Source organism: Rhopalosiphum padi, chromosome 3 (assembly GCF_020882245.1).
Source record: "Rhopalosiphum padi isolate XX-2018 chromosome 3, ASM2088224v1, whole genome shotgun sequence".
NCBI lineage: Eukaryota > Metazoa > Arthropoda > Insecta > Hemiptera > Aphididae > Rhopalosiphum > Rhopalosiphum padi.
In genome coordinates this window covers 43,128,417-43,142,298 of record NC_083599.1, presented here as the reverse complement: position 1 = coordinate 43,142,298, position 13,882 = coordinate 43,128,417, and the positions used below count along the sequence as shown (strand labels likewise).

At 29.6% G+C, this 13,882-nt stretch overlaps 1 protein-coding gene across 9 annotated transcripts in view; it reads left to right on the top strand.

Annotated features, from left to right (window-relative positions):
• Positions 1–13,882, top strand: part of LOC132923992 (nuclear factor 1 X-type) — a 142,788-nt gene that overhangs the window by 117,034 nt on the left and 11,872 nt on the right. For 5 of the 9 annotated variants that reach the window (XM_060988038.1, XM_060988034.1, XM_060988033.1 and 2 more), the window contains 5 exons: positions 5,382–5,477; positions 9,334–9,462; positions 11,959–12,156; positions 12,604–12,782; positions 13,835–13,855. In XM_060988038.1, coding sequence (XP_060844021.1) covers positions 5,382–5,477; positions 9,334–9,462; positions 11,959–12,156; positions 12,604–12,782; positions 13,835–13,855 — 623 coding nt within the window. The remainder of the gene's footprint in view (positions 1–5,381; positions 5,478–9,333; positions 9,463–11,958; positions 12,157–12,603; positions 12,783–13,834; positions 13,856–13,882) is intronic. The other 4 variants (XM_060988036.1, XM_060988035.1, XM_060988041.1 and 1 more) reach the window with 2 other exon arrangements.

Sequence of the window (13,882 nt, the reverse complement as noted above, 5' to 3'; positions counted from 1 at the left end):
TCGTACGTGTATTTCAATTGAAATGTCAGTCTATAAAATATGTACATTTTTTTAATTTCGTTTTTACATCATTGGATTAGCCATGAATTATAATACACGTAGCCATGTTTCCTTTTTGTTATTACGATACAAAACTATCATAACATTTTAATTATAATTAATTATTTATTCATGTTATATTTTATAATATAATAAATAATATACTCAATAAATCGCGTATGTGGACATTTTAAAGAGATGGGTCTGGAAAATTTGAATTAAAATAAAAATTCCACGATTCTTAAATACGATACACCTATAAATTGATTTCGGAATTTCCACCATAGCGACTGCGATGCGTATAGATATCCCTCAGAAACTACCATCTATACTTATATATAAGTGTAGGTAATATATACGTTTATAATAAACAATAATATATATTATTACGTGTGCAACGCGCATGCGCTTTCAAGGAGAAGAGATTACGCTGGCACATTATAATATATTATTATTTTATTATAAAAAACACGGTATCCTCCTCCTTATCCGAATAAAAAGGAGCAAAAGAATATATAAGAGGAGTTGATTTCCATATAAATCAACGGGAGACACCCGTTAGTGTATATACGTAATAATATATATTATACGCACTCACACATGTACACACGTGCGTACGAGAGGCGTGAAGTCGGCGGCGATCGTTTAGTGCTCGCGAGATGCAAATTCTCAGGCGAAAATCGCATCCAACGGGTCGTTATGGACCATTTCCCTTTGCGACGGCCCCTCCGATATCGTCTAAATACTAAACTTTGATTTTGTGTGTGTAGGTGCTTATTTTTTTTTTTTTCACGCTAACTTCCGTCACCGCTCTGGTTTTACGGTAAATATATTATGCGTTATGCACGAGTGTATACGCAAATAATAATGTAGTAATATAATATTCTGATAAATTATATTACTTAATTTACCAAAAATAGTCTATTCTTAAGTTTTTTTTTTAAAGAGACATAAAATAATTAAATTACAGAAATGTATTGAAAAAATATCAAAAATGCATTATGAATCAAATGAATCAATTCGCTGAAACTCAGATCGGATCAGAATCAAAAATTTTAATTAAAGTAATAACTTAAAACATTTAAATAAAAATTCAACTTTTTTTAAACAACTACTCATTACTCGCATTAAATGAAATGGAAATGTAGTTTTTAAAAAATCGTATTGCAATGTATTATTATACTGTCATACTCACGAGTCACGAGTATTGAAATTGATAAAATAAATTGAACGACAGACGCATTAAAAAAAAAAACACATAAGTAAAAATTACATTTACTTACTACTTATCAACAATGTATAAATTTTAACGTGTTAGAAATGTTAACTTTGTTGTATTAAACGCCAAAATAACGATTTCGTTATAATTAAATATAATAAGTTTACATAATATATAGGAAATAAATAGGTGTAATTAATTTTATTTTTTATCGTCATTTAAAAAGTACTTTATAAACTTAATAATATGTCAAACAATTTTAATTGTAACATTCTCGTTTAATCTTGATAGTTATTTAATATATAGATACAGATAGCCAGTTAGGTAGCATAAAATTAAAATTATGTCATATTTTACTATACATTTAAATTATTAAAATTGGGATTATGAATTGAACGCACTAACAATTTAAAAAAAGCATGAAATATGTATTAAAAATTCCAAAATATGAAAAATAGACTTTTCATACTAACACTGGACTGGTAAGTGGACGATTCTATATTTTTTTATTTAGTATAAAAAATATATATATATAAATTTATATACTTTAAAAACTCAACTAAAAGAGCTTCATCGTAAACAAATTATGGATTTGAATAAAAAAAAAAAACAATAATTAACTTTAATATAAATAAATAATGTAATATTTAAAAATATGTTGTTTCTTAATTTACCTATGTTCAATACGCATCAATCGAACGCGCCCAACCCCGTGACTGCGATTTCCCACTTCTTAACCATAGCTGTTATAATCGTTTTCCTTTTCATTATATAATACTTACGAACATTATGTACCGGTGATATACGTCGCATACATTATTTAGTTTTCGGAGCACGTCGTAGTCGAACGATAGCGGATGTTAAACGGTAGAATCATCAGACACCGGCACATAGAGTACCTATATTATATGATGAAATAATGATATATATTGTACATCGGCGTTGAACCAACGAGTACAATAATAAAAGGGAAAATTCTAAAAAAAAAAAGGGGAGAAAAAGCATTCTTTCGTACATCCAACGACGTGAATATACGTGTTTATAGTACCGATGTCCTGCTATAAATACGTAAACATATAAATCTGCACCCATCAACAGGGATACCTATAATAATTTTATTTTATTATTATTATTGTAACCATTGACCCGGTTATTGTTTATGTTACGTAATATTTTGTGTTGCGGCGTGTGTTATATTATATACATGTATGTATATTTACACCCTTCTTGCACGTACGTGTTAACACCCCCGCCTGATCCCGAAATGTGCGTTTTATTTCTCTTCCATTCAATAATAATAATATTATATCCACGTGCACTTAATGATTTAGGTATGTATAGGTACTTAGATTAGGTACCATGCAAATATCCGTCCATAAAACAGATAACGTTCGACTATTCCTGAAAGTAAAAATCAATTATGGTGTTATTATCGTACGATATATTATATTATATTGGTTTATGTCCCATCCACCTGCTGCTGCAGACACTTGAAAAAGAAAAACATCAAGAAGGGCCGCAGGGTATACAACTTTTATAGGTTACAAATTATTATATTTTTTTAACATAATGATTTTCTAATTTATCACTGAAAGTTTGCATTTTACGTAAAGTTTGGAATAAATATTTCATTTGGCGTGTGCACTGTGTACTATTTTTACATGTCTATAGACTATAGTACACATCACGAAAATTAAATAATTTTACTTTTCATAAAATACATAATTATCAACAGTGATAATAAGTAAACATAAACCATCAAAAAATATAGTACTTAACAGTTGATATTTTTTTTTTTTTTTTTTTAGGATTGTTTTAGTATATATTTAAAAATTTAAATTAAAATGCATTACGAGTTTTAGAGAACAATACAATAGTTGTCGTCTTTATTTTACCTAATGGCTTGACATGTTGGTGTTCAGAACAAGTTTGCATGGCTGAGTGGTGTTGACTGACCAGCCATCAGACATTTAAATATTCTAAAAATAGGTATGACAAAAATAATAATTAAAACCATAAGGCAATAGTAGATATTAAAATCAAAATAATAATTAATAATTTTCAGTAGATTTATAGCTAGGGTAAGTAAATATTAAGCATTGATATTGACACAGACTGAAGTAATGTTAGGCAGTAATCCATTCGTGAAGAGATTTTTAGTGAGATTTAAGTATGAAATACAACAAAATCAACCGTATCTACTGGACGGAGTAATAGGTATTTTTTTTATAAATCAAATGATTCATTTAACGTAAGACACTCATTATTTCAAAAAATATTAAAGTAAATTAAAAAACATAATTAATAAGTCGTTAATAAACCATCACATTTTTCTAAAAAAAACAAAATATTTTTTACTGATCTAAATATCGTATAGTGTATTTGCAACAATAGTATTTCTATGTTTTTCATTTTGATAAATATGATAATAACTTAAGTTCTTAATAGTTTATAAAATTTATCCGTTAATTTTGAAGAAATTAAATAATTTAATGATATGATTCATGTCCATCGTATGGTGTGGATGTAGTAGTTTATACATTAATATCTAATATATTTGAAGCTCTTTTAATGTTTTTTATTAGAATTTTCGAGAATTTTGTACTATCGTATACATATAATATACTGTTATCGAATAGTAGTCAGATGAAATAAAAACCTAACACGCGTGTTGTTTGTATTTTTGTTAATATATACTTGCGATAACCATAATAAATAGTGTACAACTGCAGTCTGCATCACGTCGCTTAATATCCATCAACACTAGGCATCTATATACGACTACATGCAACCGCACCAGTATTATATAATTATATAAATATTAAAATAAACGTGTTTAGAGACGATTTTTAAATCTAATACCATCCATTACATCCACAAAAGTAATTTTCCGATATATGGCGGGAGGCATATGAAATATTGGTAACCGAATTGAGTCGATTTGTTTTTACTAAAGTTATTTTGTTAAAATAATTATCGGTACGTATATGTATGATTGAATTATTAATCCATTCGATTAGTTCTTTCCCATACTATATATATATATTTGATACAGTTTTGGCGTTGTAAAATACTATATATCATAAATGATGTACGAGTATAATGTATATTATACTTGATTCAAGTATCTGTTTGTCCGCTAACTTAAACAAACTTGTGTATAATATGTAAAGACATAAAACATTCTCGTAATTATTATATGTGTATTGTACATACGTAAAATGTAATATATAATTTTATACAGGTTCAGTACTCGTCGACTATTGAAAAACACTTAAATAACATGATATACCTAACTATATATAACAATATTATAAACGTCTATATTTGTTTAGGTCATTTATCAAGTTCGAATACGCCACAGTGAATATATAAAAATGCAGATACCACATTTATAGTTTATGTCGATGATATCTGCAATGTTTATTATACATATAATAATAATAATACACGTTCTGCAGTCCTCTGCGGAGAAACGTTCTCGTTCCGACGATCGCTTAAAACCGCAACAGCGGCGGCGTCACGCCGCAATCGCGTGTACCCGCGGTAGACTAACACATAGCAATATACACATTTACATCATTATACGGTTCGCCCCCTTTACGAATCCGCATACTATAATGTAATTAATTTTTTACGTCCGTTTTCTCGGCATCGTTTATAATGTATGATAGCGTGTGTGTGTGTGTGTGTGTGTGTGTGTGTGACTCGGGGCCCGTTCGTAAATAGGATTTAATCTGATCTTTCCGGTGGCAGCGTCTTATCCATAGTATACATATTATGTGTATATTGTTTATTATATACGTACTAGGGTTAATTCTTCAAAATTCAACGGGCGTCTAGGCCTTTAAACCGTCGCTGCTGTCGTTTTCGGTCGTAGGACTTTCAGATGTCCAACGTACTCTCCGCTTTCAAAAATGTAGTTTTTATAATGACGCGTATCGGCTATGTTTGTGACGACGTTTACGTGGGAGGGTGGAGGGTTTATTAGTCAAATTAAAAAAAGATTGTTATATAGTTGTCATTCGGAGATATTATAATAGATATCTACATTTTTTTCATTTCACACACGTTTTATTTTATTCAACGGTTGTTTTCATTTATTTTTTCTGGTTTGTTGCAGGCTATTCGCACAACCCCTATAACGGTGTGGTATGCAACGATAACATTTTAGCGACCGGAGTTTTTTCGTCCAAAGAACTTTGGAAGCTTTCCAAAGGTAGGGAACCACAAAAATAATAATAATAATAATAATATAGGTACAACAGTCGTAGGAGAGGGTTATACGCCCGTGGCCTCATATATTTAATATATAATAATAATACTAGCTATATATTATACATACACTACACACATTGAACGAAAAATAAAAATGAGTAACGCGTATCTTCTTCTACTTTATCCACACGATTTTCCTTTAAACGTTATTCCGACAAGGAGTAAAAAAAACACTAGACATACATAATACTTGCATCGCCATCATCGTCGCCATAAAATTATACGACAAGAATGGGTTATCACCGCACCAATTTATTATAAATACCTATATTGTTATAATATAACTCGAATAATTGACAATTTTATGATGTACAATGACGCATTTTATATTTTTATCGGCACGTTGCGTGGTGTACAATTTAATCGGTATTGAGAACAAAAAATGTGTATTACATTTACGCCTGATCGTATCTTCAGACGAAATAATGTAAATATATAATACAATGTCCGTTCAGATGGTGATATGAAAACTTAACAAAACAAATTGTCGGCAATAGTGGCTGTTGTATAACGGTGGAATGCAATAATAATAATATTATATTCTAATATTGTTACTTATTCATGCACGAGCGACGAGCCAAAAAGAAGTAAACATAATTTATAATATAATAATATTATGATGACTTCATCAACCACGTACTCGGCCAGATCGGGTTGTCAATGCTAAAACTAACAAACGTTATCAATACAATCATAAAATTAAATAAAATTTTCAATAGCTAACCGTCAGTTATTATATAGTGATGGTCATACGCTGACGATGCTTCGTTCTCGCAGTATGTGAACGCACACACGCGTTTCAGTCGCCCTCGGACTCTATTAATATAATATCGATTAATATATTAATATATACACGTGTGGCTTATTATTATTATTATTATTATTATTATTACTAGTATACATCAATTACTAGCACATGGCGCTCGTAAAAATATAACGCCTACTCATAAATCCGGTATAATTTTGAAGAAAATAAAAAAATCACGAAAACCGACCTAGAACCCAAAGTGCGTTGCAATAGCTATATATAGTGGGCGAGTTTCGAGGTGTGGAGTTTTTATCTATAAAATGATCATAGGTCGTCGAATTGGTCATTTTAGGCAAAACACACATATTACATTGATATGATTAATTTGATATGTGTACGAATATTCATGAACTTATATTAAATGATAAATTTTCAAATAATAAATTATTTTATTTTTCTCGAAATGTATACTAAATTTATAACTCATACATGCATGCCTTCGACATATTACATAATAATTCATATTTCACGGTTGAAAAAATGCATTTAAACTTTGAACCATATGCGTTTCGAGAGATGTATTTTTGTTTGCGATTCCAGAATCGTAAAACGCAGAAAATACGTCTGTGAACAATAATGCCAGAAATGATTATAATGTACCCCGGATACAATTTACATTTATTAAAAGTCTTATTTTCTATGTAGTATAAATGATATAATATATTAGTAGCCTGACTTGCACAGTATATTGTGTTATTACAGCGATTTATAAAGAAAGAAAATGTTTATTTGGATTAATATATTAGGATGATATTATATGTGGAACTAACTCAAAACGATTGAACAAAGTCGTATTTATATAGCTTATAACAATAATATGAATAATAAAATGCATTGTCATCGGAATTAAAAAAACGTCTTGTTACAAATATAGAATGACAATTGTGCCGAAGAAACATGCTGTAGGCATAGGAATCAACGTCTACTAAATGATCGTCCTTTAAATAGTTAGTTTAGGTTTTAATTGTTTTAAATTTCAGTATTATGTTGTTGATTATATTCATATCAAAAGAATATTAAAAATCGTTGAAGTTTAATTATATTTCAACTATATTTAAGTACGAAGAGCAAATCGATAAATTATTATTATTATTATAATTAGCCACAACAGATATTTAAACATATATTAGAGATAATATTTTTTTGGATAATACCTCACTTATTTTACTCGTTACCTTTATAACTTTACTAGCCAAAGTTCCTAGCACTTAATAGAAGAAGTACTTTCCTATAATACCTAACCTTTTTCCAACGAAAATATTTGAATTCCGATTAATTGGAAAAATCGATTACCTATAATGACTACGACATGCAATAATATGTAACATGCTATAGTGATTATTTTCATGGCAGATTTTTTATTTTACAATAAATTAGAACTTTAAAGGAACAATATATTTTAATTTCCAGCGAATCTTATAATAAAATCACGGTCGTGCTACAATTCTAATCCGATAAAAATATACTTATATAATACCTTATTTTTTATACTCTCCCTCGCATGTCTATTTACGATTTAGCTACTTAGATACCCTATACAATATTTTTATTAAATGCAATTACGCTTAACAAATACTCAGTAATTTTTAAACGCTTTTCCGCGTGGTTATTTACAATTTAAAATTTTATAAATCATTTCAAATGGTCTGCTGAGATTTTACGGCGCACCTCATAAACGGTTCAATTGGGAGCTGCGGTCGCCGCCACGGCACTACCTACGTCAAAAACTCCCGAGTCTACGGATTTTTTTTTTAAGTTTATATCTTTGCGCGTATATTAAAACATTTTGCACAGTACGCGGCTGTATATTATATACATATCAATTCCTCGTAGTATAATATATATATATACTCTGTGTGTGTGTGTGTGTCTTAACGCGTGGTCCCCACCGCCTGTCCACCCGCAACATATACCACCCTCGGCCGCGTGCGAGCTCTGCCACCGCCACTGTATAGGAAGATCGCCTGTTTCAAAGTCGTAAGTCATCCATTGGTATCCGCAACATTTGCTGGCACACAACATTGCCCATTTTAAGGATTAGACCAAGGAGAGACGGCACGCACACACATGCGCATGTATATGTATAATATTATCCGCGAGTAAAGGGGTGACGTATCATTTTCCGCGCGTACACACGTGCGACCGAATTGTTTGGATGCAAAACCCGACAATTGTCTGCGTTTTGTATATAATAGTGTAATAATATTATAGTTTATAATATGCTCGTCATTGGAGTATACCTCAAAATATATGACGATCGCCGTCCCGATGACATAGAGATTTGAGAGGGATTGAGATTGCGATTTATGAGAACACAGAGAGCTCTGTAGGAGAGAGTGAGCGAATGATTCGATGTTCGCCTGGTTTCACGGTTAATTCCTATAATGGTCAAAGCGCACAACCACCCCAAACTCGACGATTTTTAGCTCGCCGTCGTCTTCGGGCGCGTGCAACTTAAACCTACCGTATTTTTACCGTGTTCTCGTTTTCAACAAATATATAAAATAAACTAACGGATTATACACAGTAATATCGACTTTAGATATATATATATAATATATCATATTATAGCACTATGATGTGTAAGTTTATATCATGGTATTGGATATTATACAATATAATAATTCGTTTGTTTTAAACAAAAACTCTAATTTATTAGGTATGTCAAACGATTTGCCACGTGTATTTAATAATACAAAAAATACAAGCATTATTATGCCTCTATTACACATTGCATGATATGAATCTCGTAAATCAATATAATCTAAACTATAAGGACAGAAATTAATTGCATTATAAATTTAGTAGTTTAGCCATAACAGTATAATATACATAACATTGTTATACATATTATTTTGCGTTTTGATAATGCAATATAGAATATATATATATATATATATATATGTATTTTACATTGATATTATATTTTTAGTGTACCAATATGGCGTACATATTTTTAAAGTGAATTTTTTAAAATTATTTTTTACAGCGTCTATAATTCAGAATCCAAACGGTATGCCACCCATGAACATTATCAAAATCGAAAACCCAGGGTATTATTGCAGCAGCTTCACCCCGCCAGGCGACCATTCATCTATCATGGCATCTGGCAGTTATAGTGAGTTTAATATGATATGATATTTTATAAGATATTTATATCCTTTATCTACTAATTTCGTGTTTTTTTCGCGATTACACTACCTATGTTAAGATTAAACAAGTTAAAATTGATGCTATAATAATCTAGTAATATATGGTAATAATTATTATTACTTAAATAACCGGAATAAAAACGTATTATAATCATTGTTAAGATAATATATTAGCTAGGGTACCATGTCATACCTAATATCTTCGGAATAATATCTTATAACAAAAATGTGTTAAAACGAAATATTTTTTAACTTATTTTTTTTTTAAACCTTTTTTATTGTATTTCATTTAAAAAATTGAAATCTTTTTATTTGATATAACTGATAACATTATACAAGAAAATTATGTGTCGTAGAAAATGATTTTTCCGTCATCATCAGACATGATTTTCACAGAAAGTTCAGATATATAGTATGCCCTCATACATACACACACATATAATATGTACCTATATATTGTAATTTATAACTATTCGTTTAACGTGTATTTCTATCCGGTAAAAGTGCAGCTCTATTTATCTCGCAAAAATTGAATGCGTCGGGTACATAAATGTCGATAATGTATAGGTATAAACGTGTGATTTAGGAAAAAAAGTAGGTATATTATATTATAGTGAGATGCGTATATTCCAGCCGTCGCGTTTCCACGTACTTTTCCCACGTCCTAATGTATAAGCACAATTATGTAATATATTAAGCGCGTGACACGATAGCTGACGACGTGTTTATCATACGCGTGTATCGATCCAGTGTATTGCGGTTGGATCGTCCGTGGCGGCGGGAATCTATATCTATATTATAATATAGGTATTAAGATGTGTATGTAGATATATCTATATAAAGTGTGCATATACCGCGGTTAAGTCGGAATGATTATTATCTCGCGCGACCAATAGCTATAATAGTTATATCGTCTGCGTCCGTGTACATATAATATACGTGTATATTATACAATAATAATGCGCTGTGGTGTGAAAAAAAAAAGAAAAAAAAATGTTTCCAAGATGAAGGATAAATGAACGAGTTCTTCGCATTGTTCGCGATTTCCCTTATTAGGTATCAAAATGGACGATACGCGAAAGCGACCATTTATACAATATATCATATAGGTTCGGTACCGTTACATATATAGAATATACTATATTTTATTATGCTGCGCGCATTATTCGCATTACCCTATACCTTGGCAATATTATCTTGTTCGCAATAAATTAACTAGTTGGCTATTAAAACTAGGTGAGTATAATAATAAGATAAATAAATACTATATATTATACCATTCAGCTCACATTTTACACATTAATTCAACATAAAAAAAAAACCTTATTCTACAATATTTATTACAATTTGCTATCCATGGATAACACAAAGTTTTATTTGGTCCTTCCTAATATGTTTAAGATTCCTGAAACAGTCAAAACATTTATTGTTAAATTACACATATTACACAATAATGAATAAATACATATATTTTTAAAATTATGACTGCATAATCCATACTAAAATAGAAGATGATGCTATATATAGTATAATGAAAAAAGTAGGATTATAAACATTTTTGTTTGTAGAACTATATTAAATTAATCATTATCGTCCAACTGTTTATTTTACGCATTTCAAGTTGGCAAGTGGCATATTTAGGGAAGAAAGTAATCGGATCAGTTTACCCTAATGCAAAGTTTCGAATTACATTGGGGTGACAATTTTTTTTTTTAAACAATTCAAATTTATAACATTATTTCACATCACTTTACAGATTTATTAGAACAGCCGACCATCGCTAATAATATTGTTCAATAAAATTGTCTGATTCTCTATAACGAAACCCGACTCATATAACCACATAATTTGTGTTTAATACGTCATATTATTTTTAACATAACTAACAATAGATATTATAATATTGGTAGTTATATTATTTTCGGTGTGGAAAAACGTGGCAATGATTTTATTGTTTTTAGTAAATATATTGTACATTTCTGAATACACCACTATTCGCAAAACCAGAATAAATGTATTGTGGTTCCACGAATCGCAATGGTCTGCTGTTGAGTTGGTATGTCACTGTTGCCTATATATTAGGTATATGTAACGACCGTTAATGGAAATGGTATGTTTCCGTATTGAACATGGCGTTTACGTTCTGAGCGATATTAAATTAGAAAGTCACGCGTGTACTCAGGCTGTCAGGCAGTAGGGTGATCAAATAATTCTATTAGGTATACAGATTATAACTTAGTACTTAGTTTATCTACGTCTATATAGAGTAATTGGTTATATTATAGTTGCTATTAAAACTTTATAGACGTTAAAGATTGGCAAGAAAACTTGTAAGAGTTCTTTGTGTATTGTGTATAACATATTATGTAATAGTATACGATTCGTTGCGAGTAGTACGCATACAAATGTCCTATGTATATATCAATATTCGATAAAAGTAATCATTCATTTTTTTCCTTTAGGCCCGATGTCGATCCAGAGGACACAAAGCCCGTTAAACGAGCCCAGAATCAAACGAATGCGGAGAATGAGCTCTGCGGAAGACACAGAAATCGATTTAGGCGGCCAAAGGGATAAATCCAGTTCGGAGATCACATATTATGGCCAAAGTCCAGCATCCCTATCTAGTCAAACCAGTTGGCACTCTGACATCGATCATGGTACATTTTTATATCCATTTTTTTTTTAACAGAAAACCTATTGGCTATCAATACTAACATTAATGCATATTAATTATCGCTGTACTCTTCTACATAGTACATTTTAACAAATATAATTTAATTGTATATTTATTTTTTATTAAAAATATCCTCGCACTCATAGTAATTATTTAAAAAAAAAATGAAAGTTGCATAATAATATGTACGACACAGTGGTACCTAATTGAAAACAAATTTAACTAATATTTTAATAACTTAGTCAAATTTATTTTTATTAACTTTAAACTTTTAGTGTTAATTATACTGTTGTTTAAAAATAATTTGCTATAATATAGCTTAAAATCTTGACGTTGACTCAACTTAATTAACACGAGTTAATTGTCTCATCAATTTTACCACATTTGAATAGCTTATATTGAACTCATAATACCATAAATATGTATATAGGTATTCCTGGCCAACACTCAGGAAGCATAGCATCCTTAGCGTCTGCCAACTATTACGGTTCGGCGACATCGGGACCAGAACAACACAGTCCAGCCAAGTACCCAGAGAATGGGCATGATACGCTTTCGGACTTTGTCACATTTGTGTGTCAAGAAGCGGAGAGCTCTCAAGGCGCACAGGTATGTAATATCACAACGTATAAAAATAATATTATGTACTTATTATTATTATAATATATCATGTAATTATTGTACCTCAAAATATTAACGTTTTATATATACATATAATCGTTCAATACCCAATTTTAAATATTAAATTACAAGACTACAAATATAGCAAAACATTGAACAAACATATATTATATATTTTTTAAACTAACTAAAGCGCGCTTGTGCATCAATGAACATCTTTCCATTTTTTTCTTTTTTATATATTTTCTTTAACAGTAATTTAACTCAGTTATTGTATATTGTGTTCCTAAAGTTGCGTGTTTCCCCAATAATTTATGTGACTTATTAATATAATTTAAATATTTACTTTCAAAAATAATTTATAAGAAAATTCCAATTTAATGGCATAACATTTCTTATAGATTGCTGTTTAAAAAAACTACATTGAAATATATTGATTTTTCCATAGAATTAATTATTAGAGTTCTACGGAATTTTTCAAACACGATGTATACTATAATTTTAAATATATACATATTTAAACTTTCAACCCTTACCTATTAGTTATTGGCTAATTATATATTAATTATCACCTTTATGATTGACATTAGTAATATAAAAAAAAATTCCAGCAATTCATTGTATAGTTTGTTATAGTTTAAATAAAAACATTTTCCATCGCACTTTTTATCATACTTATATGTTTATAATATATTTACATTTACATGCATAGTTAATTTAGTTGAATTATTCTTCTCCCCTCGTTTTACTTGTTGAGTTTCGTTTATATAATATTTTTCATATTTTTTTACGACTTGCAAATCATATTAATGGTGATAATAAATAATAATGTATACCTAATTGGAATTAAATTCTAATTCCATAAATAAAACTAATATAATACATGTTTGTTTTATGAAATTGCCCCTCTTATGAATGTCATATATATTACCGTTAGTCATGTATAATATTATGTACATAATGTAGCGAGTGTATTATATTGATTTCACCTAATAATAATTATTAATTACCGTTTACTGTTTTTTTTATGCCCCACGTAGGGATGGGCCTATGGAAATCAGGTTTTACATTAATTTATACATATTTAT